The 18,655-nt window shown below is 45.3% G+C and overlaps 1 protein-coding gene across 3 annotated transcripts in view; it reads left to right on the forward strand.

Annotated features, from left to right (window-relative positions):
• LOC122423793 (ubl carboxyl-terminal hydrolase 18-like) overlaps positions 1-17,344 on the forward strand; it is a 30,866-nt gene extending 13,522 nt beyond the window's left edge. For all 3 annotated transcript variants that reach the window (XM_043441178.1, XM_043441179.1, XM_043441181.1), the window contains exons 5-11: positions 7,120-7,199; positions 7,475-7,621; positions 7,935-8,030; positions 8,454-8,621; positions 14,287-14,418; positions 14,884-14,933; positions 16,504-17,344. In XM_043441178.1, the coding sequence (XP_043297113.1) occupies positions 7,120-7,199; positions 7,475-7,621; positions 7,935-8,030; positions 8,454-8,621; positions 14,287-14,418; positions 14,884-14,933; positions 16,504-16,549 (719 nt within the window). In that variant the 3' untranslated portion in view covers positions 16,550-17,344. The remainder of the gene's footprint in view (positions 1-7,119; positions 7,200-7,474; positions 7,622-7,934; positions 8,031-8,453; positions 8,622-14,286; positions 14,419-14,883; positions 14,934-16,503) is intronic.
• The last annotated feature ends 1,311 nt before the right edge of the window (positions 17,345-18,655 follow it).

Here is an 18,655-nt window from a genome sequence, read left to right on the forward strand (position 1 = left end):
AGGAAACTCTTAAATAGCTTAGTTTTTTTTTAAAAAACAGACTCAAATGAAATATACATCACATACTATAAATTCGGTCATTTAAAAGTATACAATTCAGAGGTTTTCAGGATTTCACAGAGCTGTGGAATTATCACAGTCTAAATTTAGCAAATTTTTATCATCCCCCCAAAGAAATCCTCTACCCATTAATAATTGCTCGCCATTCTCCTTTGTTTTTTTTCTGGGTTTCATACATCTAGCTCTTAGATCTAGACCCGTGTTTCATTTAGAGTTAAATTTTGTGCATGGTGTGAGGTAGGGGTCCAGCCTCATTCTTTCGCGTGTGGTATCCAGTTGTTTCAGCACCAGTTGTTGAAGGCGCTCCTCTCTTCTTGCTGAGTTGGTCCAATCTCTTTCCTTATCCCAGTGAGCATCCTCTCTCTTTAGCCTGGCAAACGCCTCTCAGCCATCCTTGTGAGGCAGGCCTGGTGGTGGTGATCTCTCAGCGTTTCTATGTCTGGGAAAGCCTGTGTCTCTCCTTCATTTCTGAAGGACGGCGTTCCTGCATAAAGTTCTGTTCATCAGCAGTTTCTCCTTCCATCCCTTTGTGTATACCTTCCTACTTTCTCGTGGTCTGTAAGGTTTGGGCTGAGAATGTACTGATACCCTTATGAAGCGGGTTCCCTTGTGGGCCATAGGCTTCTTTTTTCATATGGCTTTTAAGATCTCTTTGATTTAAAAAAAATTATTTTTGGTTGCTCTGGGTCTTCGTTGCTTTGCATGGGCCGTCTCCCCAGTCTGGGGGAGTGGGGGCTACTTTTCTTTGCAGCACGTGGGCTTATTGTGGTGGCTTCTCTTGTTGCGGAGCACTGGCTCTAGGGCACGTGGGCTTGGCAGTTGCAGCTCCCTGACTCTATTGCACAGGCTCAGAGTTGTAGCCCATGGGCTTAGTTGCTATGTGACTTGTGGGATCTTCCCAGACCAGCAATTGAACCTGAGTCCTATCCACTTCACCGCCAGGAATTCCTGTCTTTGACTTTTGACAGTATTATGATGTGTTTTAGAGAACAGCTAGTTGAGAGGAATATGTTTGGGGATCAACAAATTTCATGAATTTCAATGTCTGAATGTCTCCCCAGATTTGGGACGTCCTAGCCACTGTTTCTTGAGGTAAGTTTTCTACCCTTTCCCTTTTCTTCTTCTGGGACTCCATCAAAGTGTAGGTTGTTTCCATGCCTTGTAAGTTAGGTTGTTGATTTGAGATCTTTCTTGTTTTTTTAACATAAGCATTTGTAGTCTGAATTTTTCCTCCAGCTTTGCTTTCACTGCATCCCATGAATTTTGGTATGTTATGTTTTTATTTTCATTTGTCTCTCAATATTCTCATTTTTTTTTCTGTTATGCAACAAAGTGATTCAATATTTCTGTACATTTCAATTAGACAATAGGTCTAATTACCATGGGTTACCATGCAAAGATACTACATAACTCTGTTCCCCACACTGCACATTTAGTACCTGTGCTTCACTTATTTTGCAACTGGAAGTTTGTGCCTCTTAATCTCACTCACATATTTCTTTCCTCTTTCCACTTCACACTGGAGACTGCTCAGGTTCCTTTTTTGTTGTTATTCAGTCGCTCAGTCGTATCTGATTCTTTTGAGACCCCATGGAGTGCAGCACACCAGGCTTCCCTGTCCTTCAGTATCTCCCAGAGTTTGCTCAAACTCATGTCCATTGAGTCAGTGATGCCATCCAACCATCTCATCCTCTGCGGCCCCCTTCTCCTCCTGCTGTCAATCTTTCTCAGCATCAGGGTCTTTTCCAATGAGTCAGCTCTTTGCATCAGGTGGCCAAAGTATTGGAGCTTCAGCTTCAGCATCAGCCCTTCCTGTTAGGTTGTTTGTTTTCTTAGTGTTGAGTTTGAAGAGTTTTTTGTATATTTTGTATCTTTTTAAAATATCTCTTTTGTGAATATTTTCTGTCAATCTGTAGTTTGTTTTCTCATGCTTCTGACAGAGCAGAAGTTTTTAATTTTAATGAAGTCCAGCTTATCAGTTCTTTCTTTTGTTGATTATACCTTGCTGTCATATCTAAAAAAATAATCACCAAACCCAAGGTCGTGTGGACTTAGTCTTATATTATCTTCAGGAGTTTTATTTACAGTTTTGCGTCTTACATTTAGGTCTGTTATCTATTTTGTTCATTTTTTTCTTTTTTAGGATATAAGGTCTGTGTCCAGATTGGTTTTTTTCATGTGGATGTTCAGGTATTTTAGCAACATTTGGTGAAAACACTGGTCTCCATCGTGAAAGAGCAGTTGACAGTTGTTTCAGTCAGTTCAGTCGTTCAGTCACATCTGACTCTGTGCGACCCCATGGGCTGCAGCATGCCAGGCTTCCCTGTCCATCACCAACCCTTGGAGCTTGCTTAAACTCATGTCCATGAGTCGGTGATGCCATCCAACCATCTCATCCTCTGTCTTCCCCTTTTCCTCCTCTCTTCAGTCTTTCCCAAGATCTTTCAATCTTTTGACATTGTTTATTTTGATGTATTTTTGGGCTCTCTATTCTGTCCCATTGATCTATTTTTCTATTCTTTGGTAATACCACTTTGTCTTGATAACTGAGGCTCTGTAGTTTGATATTAGTCTTCTGATTTTATTTGATTTTTTCCTTCAGTACTGTGTTGGCTATTCTGAGTCTTCTGCCTCTCCAGGTAAACTTTGGAATAAGTTTATCAATATTCATGAAATAACTTTCTGGCATCTTGATGGGAGTTGCATTGAGTCTAGAGATCAGGTCAAGAGAAAGAACTGGCATGTTGATAATTTTTAGTCTTTGTATCCATGAACATGGAATATCTCTCCATTAGGTAGGTCTTTTGATTTTATTCATCAGTGTTTGTAGCTTTTCTCCTATCGATCTTGTACATATTTGGTGAGATTTATATCTAAGTATTTCATTTCATGTGCTCTAATATAAATTATATTGTGTTTTAAATTTAAAATCTCACTTGTTCATTGCTGATAAATAAGAAAGTGATTGACTCTGTATATTTATTTGCCTTGTAGCCTTCAGTCTAACCATAATCACTTATTAATTCCAGGAGTTTTTGGTTATTTTGCATTTTTTATGTGAACGATCATGTCATCTACAAAGAAGGACATTCTTAAATCTTCCTTTCCAGTCAGTATACCCTTTATTTCCTTTTCTTATCTAATTAGCTAGGGCTTCCAATACAACGTTGAAAAGGAGTGGTGAGAGGGAACTTCCTTGTTTATTTTCCTGATCTTGGAAGAAACACTGCTAGTGTCTCACAATTAAATGTGATGTTAGCTGTAGGTTTTTTGAAGATGTTCCTTATCAATCTTAGGAAGGTTCTGTCAGTTCTTAGTTGGCTGAGAGTTTTTATCATGAATGGGTTTTGGATTTTGGCAGATGATTTTCTTTTTCTTTTTTTTTAAATTAATTAATTTATTTTTTATTAGTTGGAGGCTAATTACTTCACAACATTTCAGTGGGTTTTGTCATACATTGATATGAATCAGCCATAGAGATGATTTTCTATATCTATTAATGTACTCATGTGAATATTCTTTAGAGCCTGTTGATGTTATAAGTTCATTAATTGATTTCCAGTTGAACTAGTCTTGCATGCCTGGGATAAGTCTTGGTTGTGATGTATAATTCTTTTTACATTTTTTGGATATTCTATTTGCTAATATTTTCTTATGGATTTTGAATCTGTGTTCATGTGAGTTATTGATCTGTAGTTTTCTTTTATTGGAATGTTTTTGTCTGGCTTGGTATTAGGGTGAAGGTGATCTCATAGAATGAGTTGGGAAGTATTCCCTCTGCTTCTATGTTATGAGGAGATTTGGGGGAATTGGAAGAATTCCTCCCATAAATGTTTGGTTGAATTCATCAGTGAACCTAGTGGATGCTCTGTTCATTTTTCCTCATTCATTTTTCCTTTCATTCCTCAGACTGTATAACCTCAATTGACCTATTTTCAGGTTTGATGATTCCTTTGCCAACTCAGATCTGCTCTTGACTACTTCTGGTGAGCACGTCTGTCCTTGTACTCTTCCAGTTAGGAATTTCAATTTGGTCTTTTACATATTTTTTCTCTCTATTGATACTTTTTGTTTGGTGAGACATTGTTTTCATTCTTGAGTTATTTGGAGTTTTTGGATGGTTTAGTTCTTTGAACATATAGTAATAACTAATCTGAAGTCTTTGTCTAGTACAATAACATCTGGGGCATCTCAGTGAGTTTCTAGTGATTGCTTTTTTTCCTGTGTGTGCACCATATCTTTCTGTTTCCTTGTGTGTCTTGTAATTTTTTGTTAGAAACTTGACATTTTAGATAATGTGACAACACTGAACATCAGAAACCCCCACAGTGGGGTCTGTTCTTGCCATTGTTTTTACTGTGGCTGTTCGTTTAGTGACTTTCCAAGACTAATTCTGTAACGTTTATATTCCCTGTAGTATGCGGCCATGGGAGTTTTTGTGTGGTTAGCTAAGTGTCAGGTAGTGATTGACTAGAAATTTCTTTAAATGCTTTGCACTAACAAGTCTTCTAGTCTTTGCCAAGGGGCTCTGTGTGTTGACTGGGTGCATCTTCAAAGCCCAGGCAGTTTATGATGCTTTGAGCCTTCATTTCATGCTTGCACAGAACCTTAAAATCAGTCAGATGGAAGAGACTGGGGTCCTTTCAGGTCCTGGGCATGAAAATGACTTTCCAGATCACCAGGAATATGTCAGAGCCTTTGAAAGTGTGAGGGCTTCCCTGGTGGCTCAGACGGTAAAGCGTCTGTCTGCAGTGTAGGAAACCTGGGTTCGATCCCTGGGTTGGAAAGATCCCCTGGAGAAGGAAACAGCAGTCCACTCCAGTACTCTTGCCTGGAAAATCCCATGGACGGAGGAGCCTGGCAGGCTACAGTCCACAGGGTCGCAAAGAGTCGGACACGACCGAGTGACTTCACTTTCACTTTGAAAGGGTGCAGTGAACATGTTATTCCCTTCAAGATCTTTCCTTTGAGTTTCTGGCCAGGCTTTTCTTGCCTCAGCTGGCATAGTTGCCTTAGGTAACTGCATTGTTTATTGTCGCTGAGCATTTTCCACAGATGCCCTAGGAATAATACAGGCTTTCAGCTCTGAGTCAGGTTAAATAACAGCAACCTTCTTTAAATGGGCTTTTCCCTGGAGCTGCTGCAAACAGGTCAGATCCTGGGAATGCTCCTGGCCGGGGCTTTCCTAGGTGCCCAGTCCAACCCCAGCCTGTTGCCTTGTGGCAACTGCAAGGCTTCTGGTTTTCAAGGCTTCTGCAGAGCAGTGAAGAGGGCGTGGGAACCAGCCAGATTGAGGAAGCCGCAATCCCTGCTCTGCAGTTTTTCCTAAATTCCTAAGATTTTTGTAAACTCTTGATTTTGTTGCTTTTGTGGAGGAGTGGGTTTAGAGAGACCCTCTTTCTGCTGCCCCAGGTGTAGCTCATGTTTCTCTAGTTTTCCTAACAGTTTGTACACCTGGGGAAGTCTTATCTAAATTGTGAGTCCATAGATGTGAGTGCATGGATACTCACCTTCTGCTAGAATGTAGATTTCCTGGGGACAGGAACTTTCTCTGGCTTGTGCAGTACCTGTATGTAGCAGGAGTGAAGGAAATTATAGATTGGGCAGGGCCCCTGTATTTCTCAGCTGAATTGAGACTCCTGATTCTGGAATGCGCAGATGAGGCAGGATGTCTCTGCCTGGCAAAGTGACTTGACCCTCTTCATGTCCTGTGTTGGCTCTGGGGCAGGCAGCCTGCTGAAAGTAATTCCCTGGAGACAGCATCAGTTCAACTTGTTCAGTTCAGTCGCTCAGTCGTGTCCGACTCTTTGCGACCCCATGAATCGCAGCATGCCAGGCCTCCCTGTCCATCACAAACTCCCGGAATTTAATCAAACTCATGCCCATCGAGTCGGTGATGCCATCCAGCCATCTCATCCTCTGTCAGCCCCTTCTCCTCCTGCCCCCAATCCCTCCCAGCATCAGGATCTTTTCCAATGAGTCAATTCTTCGCATGAGGTGGTCAAAGTATTGGAGTTTCTGCTTCAGCATCAGTCCTTCCAGTGAACACCCAGGACTTATCTTCTTCAGGATGGATTGGTTGGATCTCCTTGCTGTCCAAGGGACTCTCAAGAGTCTTCTCCAACATCACAGTTCAAAAGCATCAATTTTTCGGCGCTCAGCTTTCTTTTTAGTCCAACTCTCACATCCATACATGACCACTGGAAAAACCATAGCCTTGACCAGACAGACCTTTGTTGGCAAAGTAATGTCTCTGCTTTTTAATATGCTATCTAGGTTAGTAATAACTTTCCTTCCAAGGAGTAAGCGTCTTTTAATTTCATGGCTGCAGTCACCATCTGCAGTGATTTTGGAGCCCAAAAAAATAAAGTCTGACACTGTTTCCACTGTCTCCCCATCTATTTCCCATGAGGTGATGGGACCAGATGCCATGATCTTAGTTTTCTGAATATTGAGCTTTAAGCAAACTTTTTCACTCTCCTCTTTCACTTTCATCAAGAGGCTTTTTAGTTCCTCTTCACTTTCTGCCATAAAGGTGGTGTCATCTGCATATCTGAGGTTATTGATATTTCTCCCGGCAATCTTAATTCCAGCTTGTGCTTCTTCCAGCCCAGCGTTTCTCATGATGTACTCAACCTGTAACTAGCCTGTTAATCCCTGTTTTGGGATTATCAGCTTGGAATTTGAATTGATTAACCATTCAGCTGGGCTTTCTGGGTGACTCAGATGGTAAAGAATCTGCCTGCAACACAGGAGACCCTGGGTTCGATCCCTGGGTGGAAGATCTAATTAGTGATGCTCACCGATTATGTGCTGGTTATTGAGTTGGTAAGGGAATTAGACTGACAGAGTCTTTGCTTCCATGGAGCTGACAACTGAGAGGAGAGATAGGCCAAAACAAAATAAAACCCCCAAATATTGAGTACAAATTGTGATAAGTATCACAAAGGAGATGGTGTTGAGTTAGCAGGTATGAATACTTAGTCCGGCAGCTGGGGCAGGAGGGCATGACCGGTGTCCTGGGCCCTCACCCTGGGAGTTGCTTTTCTCTTTGGCCAGTGTTTGTCCAGCACGACGCTGCCCAGCTCTACCTCACAGTCTGGAACCTGATCAAGGACCAGATCACAGACGTGGACTTGGTAAGTCCTAGAATGGAGAGCTCAGAAAGGGAGGGTGCTGTGTAGAAAGGGTGCTGCCATGTAGAAAGGACTGAACGAGGAAACGTGTAGAATGCTCACCACAGTTGTGCAATGTGGCCACTGTGACTTCTCTGCACCTTAGTGAGCAGGGGCGGGGGCAGCCGCTGTTTCCAGAGCTGTGTGGTGGCTCCAGCTCTGGACGTGGCCGACCCGCTCACTCTGGCTCTCTTTGCCCCCCTTCCTCCTGTCCACCCCCCCACCGCCCCACCTTGCAGGTCGCGAGGCTGCAAGCCCTCTACACCATCCGCGTGAAGGAGTCCTTGGCCTGTCTTGAATGTGCCTCGGAGGTGGGCAGAAACAGCAGCATGCTGGCCCTCCCTCTGTCTGTCTTTGACATGGACTCGAAGCCCCTGAAAACGCTGGTGAGGTTCCTCCTGGGGAGTTTGCTATTCCCTGCAGCCCAATGTTGCCGGCTCTCCCTTGTTTCTGTAATGCACCCTTGGCTTTTAAAAACTAATTTCCATTTCCTAAGCATGAGTCTGGCTAAGTTCTTTGATTTGCAGGAAAAATAAGTCTCTCCTCCCACTCCCCTTGTCCTTCCTGAGATTCTCTCTGAGATCCTGGCATGTGCACCATGCGGGCTGATGTTAGGAGGACCTGGGGAGAACCCTCGTCTGTGGGGAGAGGGGTGACCCCAGCTGGAGTAACCCTGGCTTTCTCTGCTCTCTGGGGCAGGAGGACGCCCTCCACTGTTTCTTCCAGCCCCAGGAGCTGTCCAGCTCGGACAAGTGCTTGTGTGGGAGCTGTGGAAGGAAGACTCGCTGGAAGCAGGTACTCGCTGCTGATCAGAGGTTTCCCTGGACCGTGGGGCAGGGGGGGCGGGGTGCTGGGGAGAGGGCACGCTGAGGGAGGGAATCCGCCAGGCTGGGTCCAGGATCCTGGGGCTTCAGATGCCCGGAGCTGTGGATATGCTCCTGGGGCCCCATCACTGTGGGGGTGGGAGGGCACAGGAGCCACACTCAGGCCCACCCTCGCCTGGACTCAGGGAGCAGACTCCGCAGTCCCCTACAAACCCCTGTGGAGCCCTGGGCTGCTCAAGCCTTCTGTGGGAGACCCAGCAGATTCAGAGGAGGGGTGCTGTTCCACTCCCTTCTTTTTGGGGAGGAAGAACATCCCGTTGGCCCTGGTGCTTTTTGGAATTGACCTGTTTCAAGTGCCTGGGACTCATCTCCATGGTGACTATGTTTTTTCCAGGTCTTGACATTGACCCACCTGCCCCAAACACTGACCATCCACCTCATGCGATTCTCCATCAGAAACCTGCGGGCAGAAAAAATCTGCCACTCATTGTATTTCCCCCAGAATCTGGATCTAACCAAGCTCCTTGAGACAGAGGGAGAGCCCTACAGTGCTGAGGAGCAGGTGAGGGCCCTCGTGTTCCTTACACACACAAACACACACACACACATACACATACACATGCACCCTGGCCTCATCAGAGCTCATGTCTTTTGTCTGTCTCCCTCCCCTGAGCTGCCCAGCGTCACACACACCAGAGATGTGTTTTGGGTTTGGGGCGTCATCCTCTCCCAAGCTCGGGAGGCACAGGGAGGAACACTCACCAATGCTTAATGTGATTCGTGGAAACACACTCACACATTCAAGAAACACTGATCTTTCAAATAGGGAGTTTAGAGTCTTCTCGAATAGCAGCCTGGGGGCTGTTAGCTTCACATTCCCACCAATGTTGTGTTGGCAGCTGCATTTCTGTTAAGACTCAGAAGACTTTATTTCTAATGACTGGATTTGTGCTCAGCTACCTCGCAGCACTGATGGAAGGAACCATACGTCAGAACCTTCCTTTTACATAGGATGTGCCTCAGGCGACCCGCGTCCTGGGTGCTGAGTAGCACCAGCCTCGTTTCCTTCTCCCACCAGATTACACTCGCCTAGGGGATAAGAAAGCAGCCAGCACTTGGGGCCAAATTGATTTAGAGTAAAGTTGGATCCAGTTGTCTTGAGCTAGTAAGTTGTTGGGAGATTCTGAGAAAAGTGACATAAAAGTCTTTTCTCCATAGGTTTAAAATCCTACATTTATTGCCATATATACATAGGTCCATTTTTGGACTGTCTGTATTGTTCCACTGGGATGTTTACTATCCATGTTCTAGAACTATGTGTTTTTGTTTTTTTTTTTTTAAATTGAGGCCTGACCATGTGTTTGAGTGGCTCCTATTATAACAGGGTTTCCTTCCCTGTTTGGGGCATAGCATTCTGTTCTTTCCTTCTAGTTTCCTTATTTCCACTTGCACAGCCTACCTAATGAAGTATCTTAAAATTCTTTTATCTTAAAAAGACGTGTGAGGAATTATATAATGTCTCCCTATCTACCAACAGCCTAAACAGTTGTGCAGACTCAGAACCAGTCTTTCTTTACTGGCACCCCATCCTCTTCCTTCTCCAAACCTCTACTGGGTTATTTTGAAGCAAATTTCAGATGCCATGCATGTCATTTGCAAGTATTTCATTATGTCTCTGTAGGGCTTCCTTGGTGGCTCAGACGGTAGAGTCCACCTTCAATGGTGGAGACCTGAGTTCAATCCCTGTGTCAGGAAGATCCCCTGGAGGAGGGCATGGCCACCCACTCCAGTATTCTTGCCTGGAGAATCCCCATGGACAGAGGAGCCTGGCAGGCTACAGTCCATGAGGTCTCTAAGAGTCGGACATGACTGAGTGCCTAAGCACACACCACATGTCTCTCTAAAGAAGAAGCACAGTTTTTCCAAACATGACCAATCCATCTCATAATTATGTAATATCCTCTAATATCCAGTCAGTATGTGGATCTCCTTGACTGTCCTGTAAGCTGTTTGCTGTGTTTGAATCTAGATCCACATAAAGTCTGCACTTGCATTTGCTTCAGTTTGTTCCTTACCTCCCTTGGCCTTTCTTTCTTCTGTAGGTTCCGTTTCTTTGTTGTTCTCCCTCCTTTTCTTTTCCTTGAGATGAATTTATCTGAAGGGTCTTGTGTACACCCAGAATTGGCTAGTGGTCTTGTTTGGCGCATTTCTCTCTCCTTGTGTTTCCTGTAAACTGATAGTTTCATCCAGAGTTTGCCGCAGTGTAATGAGTTTGCTGCAGTGTAATGTTAACAACCCAGCATAATGTCCTCATGCAAGAACAGAAAATGATTTGAGCCCTCCCTTTTAGGGACCAAGCTTTGTTTTGTCAACTAAAAAATATAGTCACAACCTGAAAGTAGAGATTTGTTTTATTTGCTGGGAATGTTTAGGACTCGGAGTCCCAGAGACAGTATCTCAGTAGCTCTGAGAAAACTGCTCCAAGGAGGCAGGAGGGCAGTGAACCAGTCAAGTTGCTCAGTTGTGTCCAACTCTGCAACCCCATGGACTGTAGCTTACCAGGCTCCTCCAACCCTGGAATTTTCCAGGCAAGAGTACTGGAGTGGATTGCCATTTCCTTCTCCAGGGGATCTTCGTGACCCAGGGATCGAACCCAGGCCTCCTGCATTGCAGGTAGATGCTTTACCATCTGAACCACCAGGGAGTCAGGCTATATACAAGTTTGCAATGGAGGGAGCAGGCAGTCTGAACATCAAAGATCAGGTATTAAGTTAAGCAGTTTAGCATTCTTTGTATGGGAAGATGCAAGCCTCTGGGCTTGAATTCACTCCTTTCTTGTGTACCTCAGCTACCTGAGCACCTCAGCCAATCCTGTTTCCTTGTTTACCTTGCGTCTTGCATCTCCCCCACCCCCACCAGCAGTCACTGTGGGGGGTGGCAGCATCCGCTGGGCCTCAGTTTTGGGGAGCCCTCTTTCACATTTGGAGGCCAGAAATCGCTGATGGCTGTGACAGTTCTTGTTTATTAATAGGCAGAAGATATTTTCATTTCATAGTTTGTACCACCCTCATCCTGTCCCCTTCATAATCCCATTTCAGAATATCAGGTAAGGGACATTATTTGACTGTATTGAGAAGAAAAATACAATTTTCCTGACTCTTGTGGAGATCTTGCTCAAAATGAAAACTCTCACCACTGTTCCCTTTTCACAGAGAATCGTCTCTTATCTAGCCTTTCTGAGACCAAAGGGAGCAGGGTTACTTACCCCAAACCTGGTGACTATGCTGGTCTTTCCCTTACCGTGATGCTCTCTTACTGATTCTGCTCTGCTTCAAATCTGTCTCCTCCAGGCTTCTCTCCTGGGGCTTCTTTCTCTGCTTTTGGATCCTTTCCTGCCCATTTTTATTGGTATTTAGTGTTTCATCGCATTCCTTTTTCTTCCCATTGTTCAAATGTCTTCTCATTAGTTCTTAAGGTTTCGATCATCAGATACTGAGGACTTCCGAGTCCCTATCCCCTACCCAGGTCTCTCTTGTTCCCCAAACCAGGGTATCCACCTCCTGCTGAGTCCTGAGACTTGCTGTCTTCATCCCCAGACACCTCTGTTCCATGTGTAACTTTATAGCACTAACATCTTCCTAATTTCCAAGCCAAGAATCTGGGGTTCATCCTTGTGGTGCCCCTACTTACTCCTCCCCACTGTATCCATCAGTTACAGTGACTTACTGTTTTTCCTTGACTTTGCACAAATCTGTCCCCCACTTCCTCAGTACTGGAGTGAAAAGCTGGTGCTTTGGAGCCAGGCAGGCTTGGGTGGAGGTCCCACCTCTTGATGAGCTCTGAATCTGACGTGACTTTCTCTACTCCCTGAGCTCAGATTCCATGTCTGCAAAATGGGATTGATGCCAACACCCCGTGTACAGGTTTGCTGTGGATATTAAATGAAATAGTGCATATGAATCACATTTATCTCTAAACATAGAATCCTATTTAGTCATTAGCTGTCATCAAAATCCACTTCAGAATGCATCATGTTAGATGAAGATATACCATGTTGTCTTGTGAGCCTTGAATGTCTTGTTCTGAAGATGTATTATTATTTTTAACAGTGGACCTCCAGGGAAGTCCCCATAGCATCTTTTTTAAAAATTTTATCTATTTTGACTGTACTGGGTCTTTGTTGCTTTCTACTGGCTTTCTCTAGTTGTGGAGATCAGGGGCTACTCTTTATTGTGGTGCGTGGACTTCTCATTGGGGTGGCTTCTCTGGTTGTGGAGCACAGGCTCGAGGTGCGTGGGCTTCAGTAGTTACAGATCCGGGCTCAGTAGTTGTGGCTCGTGGGCTTAGGTCTGCAGCATGTGGAATCTTCCCAGACCAGGGATCAAACCTGTGTCCCTTGCATCGACAGGTGGATTCTTATCCACTGTGCCACCAGGGAAATCCCTGAAGATGTATTATTAAGTGAACTGCAAAGTATTTCCTGCTTCTAATTCTTACACTTCTCATGAAAGATGTGAAGACAGTTTTCTCTCAGTGGCTAGACATATTTAGGCATATTTTTTGTATACAGCGTAGGTGTGTGAATATGTCTGTAGTTGATAAAATTGTCATCAAGAGACTGCTAAAGGTGCTGTAAAATCATAAAAAGCTGTAACTTTTAGCACAGCAATAAATAATACAAATCTACCAGGAGATCCAACCAGTGCATCCTAAAGGAGATCAGTCCTGGGTGTTCATTGGAAGGACTGATGCTGAAACTGAAACTCCAGTACTTTGGCCACCTCATGCAGAGTTGACTCATTGGAAAAGACCCTGATGCTGGGAGGGATTGGGGGCAGGAGGAGAAGGGGATGACAGAGGATTAGATGGATGGCTGGATGGCATCACCGACTCAATGAACTTGAGTTTGAGTAAACTCTGGGAGTTGGTGGTGGACAGGGAGGCCTGGAGTGCTGTGATTCATGGGGTCGCAAAGAGTCGGACACGACTGAGCGACTGAACTGAACAAAGAACCAGAATGATAACGTTTAAGCTTATTTTGAAGTAGTTCACTTGAGCAAGTATGTCATAAAATATTTGAGTGTGTTGCTAATGGAAATATTCACTTTTTAAATTTTATATTATATATACATTTGTCTATCACCTATCATGTAACAATTCAAATATGCTATTAGTATTATAGTGCATAAATTATATATTTATGCTCATTATTTTTCTTACAGCATATGAACCTTAGGTTTCTAAAGAAAAAAATGATAGACTCAGCATCTGGATATGACTTTTTAGTTGGTCAGGAGGAATAAGAAATATTTAATTCACAATGCAAAGTAATTTTTTTCTTTGAGGGCACTTTATGATGTAATATGTAAGAAGAATATTGTATCTGAAAGTGAAAGTCACTCAGTTGTGTCTGACTCTTTGTGACCCCGGCAAGAATACTGGAGTGGGTAGCTGTTCCCTTTTCCAGGAAATCTTCCTGACCCAGGAACCGGGGTCTCCTGCGTTGCAGGTGGATTCTTTACCAGCTCAGCTCCCAGGAAATATTATATTTAAATCATGGAAAAATGGGGAAAAAAAACAAGTAATGTATGTGAAGACTTAGCCAAATGCTGAAAGTTAGCTGGTAATTATCATGTTAATAATGCTTGTTGTCGTTTCCTGGCGCTTCTTGCAGGCGGTCAGTCTCTCACCATTTCTTCCTCTCTCAGCTGTGACTCTGCCTCACTTGGAGTCTCAGGCCATTTTCACATCCCTTCACTCTGGTGTTCTCAAACACAAATCTGATGATGTTGCTCTCCTGCGCAGAGCCTTCCAAGGCCACCACTGCTGGGATGTTTTGACTCCTGACTTGGCCTCAAGGGAACCTGATTGGTTCCCTGCACCTCTGCCCCATCCCTCAACCCCATCCCCCTCCACCATCCCCCGGGGTGTGCTGCCAGGCCTCCACAGATCCTTCAGGGTCAGTTTAAGCACATTGCCTCTGGGGAGCTTTCCTCCACTGCTCATTCCTTCTTGTTTTGGGGGCAGAGACTGGTTCCCAGATTTATCTGTAAGCCTGGTATGAAAAACCTCGCTTCACAGCTGTGCTGTAAGTAGGTATGAGCATCTGTGGTCAGAGATGGTCTTCTGGGGCCCTGGGCGCACCAGTGCCTGGCAGAGAGGCTCTGAGAAGCAGAGGGCCGGAAGAGGAGGCGTCATGGGGGTCCCTTTATCTTTGTGTCCTTCAGTGTGGAGGGTACTATGAGCTCTTTGCTGTGATCGCCCACGTGGGGAATGCTGACTACGGTCACTACTGTGCCTACATCCGGAGTTCTGCAGATGGAGAATGGTTCTACTTCAACGATTCCAATGTTTGTTGGGTGAGAAGCGTCCTCCCAAACTGCCCCTTGCCCTGGGTTCTCCATCTCTAATGGGTTCTGAGCCAGGACTGGAAGGCCATTGAGACCCAGACACACTGGGGTCCTGTTTTCTCTGTGTGTTGGGGGGCCTTTGTGAAGTCTGAAGCCCTTTTCTGCATGGAGCCCCATCTGGTTCACAGTTCTGCTACAGTCTGCTGAGCTTAGCGTCCCGGTTTCTGGAATTCTTGGCTCAGGGCCCTGAAACCTTGTGCTCTGGGCTAGCCTATGAAGGTAGGAAGCTCTAGAAAGAGTTACAAAGTCTGGGCCCAGCATAACCAAGTGTAGACAATGCACTTGAGGGACTCGGTGTGCCGAGTGCCTATCACTGGGTGATCGAGCCTGGGGGTAGTCAGACTGGCCGAGGGAGGGCAGCTGGCAGCATCATCACTCTCTGGCCACTTAACCTGGTTTGTCTCTGTCCTGCAGGTGTCCTGGGAAGACGTCCAGTGTACCTATGGGAATCGCAGCTACCGCTGGTGAGGAGGGCTGGGTGGTGGGTCCCATGAGCTCACGCAGGGCATCTCTTGCTGTAGGAAAGGGCTACCACTCACCTTTGGAGGCCCAGAGAATATGCTCAGCCTCGTCTTTTGAGCCCCATCCACTGCACTGCTCCTCTCCTAGTTTATTTTTTAAATTTTTTTCACAGGTAAAGGTTGGACATTACGTATGTATTTTTGAATTAGTTAAAAAAATTTTTGGCAGTGCTGTGTCTTCGTCGCTTTCTCTAGTTGTGGCGGGTGGGGGCTACTCTTTGTTGCAGATGCGCAAGCTCCTCACTGTGGTGGCTTCCTTCGTTGCAGAGGACAGGCTCCAGAGCTTGCGGGCTCAGCAGTTGTAGTGCACAGGCTTAGCTGCCCCATGGCACGTGGAACCTTCTCAGACCAGAGATGGAACCCGTGTCTGCGGCACTGGCAGGTGGAGGCTTAACCACTGCACTGCCAGGGAAGTCCTCCTCTTGCAGTTTAGACCCAGCAGTGCTGAAGTGTCTGAGGCTCCCAAACATCACACCATCCCTGGCTTTGCACGTGCTGTCCCTTCCCCTAGTTTGGCCCTGGGGCAAACCCCCTTCATGCTTCCATGCTTCTGCTCATGCCCACCTGCCCGGTAATGCCTTCCCGGCACCATCCAGGCAGGTTTGCAGGAGCCCCTCAGATGCTTTCCGTCATGTGCTCACCTCTTCACAGCCAGGACCACACTGCTCGGTCACCGTTCACCTACATAACATTCTTTCACGTTAACCATGAACTCTTCGGAGGCAAGGATCACTCCTGTCCTCCTCTGTTGTCTGGTACAGAGGCTTGACTTTAGTCAATAGCAGTAAATATATTGTTGAAAATCAGTAACTACACAGAGGGGAGGCTGGAGAGGAAAACGCTGGGCAGAGATAAAGCAGAGACTTTGCAGGTTTTTTCTGCAGAGCTTCTGGGCTAGAGGTGACATTGTACACTAAGTGTGGTGTGGGATGTGGCCCCAGCCACACGAGTAGGTCTTCACTTGGAAACTGATAAATTGGGTGAAATTTTTCTTGAAATCCTGCCCACCCCCAACCTGCTACTTTTCCTCTTCTCCTTTTCTTCTAAGCATCTCCCTTAGATATACTCTTAGATACACACTTTGTCACCTTTTGGTTGTCAGTGATCCCCCCGTTGTTTAGATCAGGGTTTGGCAGAATTTTCTGTCAAAGGCCAGGGAGCAAATGTTTCAGTTTCTGGGATACACAGTCTGTGTCTTGGCTCCTTGGCTCTGCTTCTGCAATGCAAAAGCAGCCACCGGTGGTACGTGAGTGAGCATATGTGGCTTTGTTCCTGTTACATTTACTTAAGTTCATGGGCTTATAGTTTGTCAACCCCTGCTTGAGATGTTAGCTAATAGCTTAACAGTAGTTATTTACCTGGGTCCCCAGTTTTGTCCGCTTTGAGCTGATAGAAGAGCTGATCCAGTAACCCGGGAAGTTTTCTGACGGGTGTTCTATCATGAAGTAATAATGTGGTAATGAACTGTGACTGTTTTGTCTCAGTGATGCCCTTGCACTTTTTTTCTTTCTAGGGGGGAGACTGCCTATCTCCTGTTTTACATGAAGACTGAGTCCTAATGGATGTTCCTTAAACCTTCAGAGACCTACAGAGTATCATCTTCCTCTTCTGTTCCTGTCTCTGCAGACTCTTGTAAGAGATTCTGCAGTGAGGAGAGGCACCATTTTCAAACTGTTTACGTTTTATTTATAGTCAGTGGTGATTATTAGAATATTTAGCAGTGACACTACACAGGTCTGGATCGGTCAGAACGGGTGCCACTGGTGGACTCATGGCTGGGTCAGGTCTGGATTGCTCCTGCTGCACAAGGCGGTGATCCTTTAGCTGGGAGCTGCAAGGTCCGGGTGCTCCCAGGGGAGGAGAGACCAGGCCAGTGCTGGTAGCAGGAGGCAGTTGGGTAACAAAGGGCTGTGGTCAGGAATTATTTCAATATTCTACTGCTAATGTGACTGTACTGGTAGGTACTGACTGTATGTCATTTCTGTTTATAATTTTAAAAACTTTTAGGGCTTCTCTAGTGGCTCAGTGGTAAAGAATCCACCTGCCAATGCAGGAGACGTGGGTTTGATCCTTGATCTGGGAAGATCCCACATGCCGTGGAGCAGCTAAGCCTGTGCACCACGACTACTGATCCTATGTTCTAGAGCCCAGGAGCCACAAGGACAGAGCTCACATGCTTTAGAGCCTGTGCTCTGAAACAAGAGAAGCCACTGCAATGAGAAACCTGTGCACCACAACTAGATAATAACCCCTGCTTGCCACAACAAGAAAAAAGCTCTCGCAGCAACAAAGACCCGGCACAGCCAAAAATTAAAAAAAGAAATTTTAAAATGCGTATCAATTACATGAAACTCAAGTGCTTTGTGATTGTTATTCATTTATTTGATAAATATGTGTTGATCACCTATTCTGTGAAATGGTATGCCAAACACAATAATGAATACAATTCTTTCTCTCAAAAAGAACTTTTTAATTTAATGAAGCTTGATTAAAATACATAAAATACTGGGGGTTTATGCTACAGGAGTTTGAAGGGAAATAAATGAAAATTCTTCTGCTCTGTGCCCACAGGAGAAGCCTGAAGGCTTGGAAGGGGGCTGAGAGTGAGGACAGTCAGTTTACAGGGAGAAGCAGACCCAGTGGCATGGCTCAGGCTTCAAAGACCCTCCACACACTTGGATGGAAGGGAGGTGGGGGCTCAGCCCGTTGATCTCGATCCACGCTCAGAAGTTTGGGTCTAGCTTAATAAGTAATGAGGATTTTTTTTTTTTCTTTTGGAAAGTGTTCAAAAAGGAAAGGAACAATTAGTGGTGTTTCAGTAAAATGGATTTGCTGGTGACATGGGTTAGAGACAGGATGGCAGCATGTGTGGACAGGCGTGCCAGCCCCTGGAGCCATGTCAGAGGAAGAACGTGAATCGTGGGGTACCCAGGGAAACTCTGCACCAGCCTGGGAAGAAGTGTGTGGACACCCCCCACCTACAGATGAAGTGACTCGGTCATTCACGTGTTTAACGACTTGTTCGAGATTTCATAGTTTGTGAGTGGCAAAGCCAAAACCTCCAACATGAAATGAGGGTGATTTATTCTTTTTATTGGCAAGAATTTAGCCACACGAGAGTAAATTCTCACCGTATATTAGCCAAACAATGTAGTCATGGACAGATCCTCTTCCTTAGTGCTAACCGTCGCTAAACAGGTGTGTGTATATTCCTACCTCTACCGTCACAGACGATCATAAAGCTCTTGGCTGAAAGCCACAGAAGCTGTGTTTTTTTTTTTTTCCGCAATCTGGAGGCTGGAGTTTGAAATCAGGGTGTCACAGGGCTGGTTTCTCCAGGAGGCTGTGAAGGAAAGTCTGCCCTGGCCTTTCTCCTGGAGCCTGGTCAGGCCAGCCCCACTTTCATCCCCTGTGTGGACCTGAGTCCCTCTGGCCTCCACCTCTGTCTTCACTCACTGTCTTCCCTACATGTGTTAGTTGAGGACACCAGCCATGGGTTAGGGGCCATCCCAGTGTAGCATGACCTCTCCTTCACTTGGCGAATTTCATCATTCTGAGGTTCCAGGTGGATAGGAATTTTAGGGGGACCCTATTCAGAGTAGTAAAATGTATTGATTCCTTTAGGCCTCATTCTAAGCATTGGCATGCATATTCACAGATATGAA

The sequence above is a fragment of the Cervus canadensis genome, chromosome 21 (genome assembly GCF_019320065.1).
Source record: "Cervus canadensis isolate Bull #8, Minnesota chromosome 21, ASM1932006v1, whole genome shotgun sequence".
Taxonomy (NCBI): Eukaryota; Metazoa; Chordata; class Mammalia; order Artiodactyla; family Cervidae; genus Cervus; species Cervus canadensis.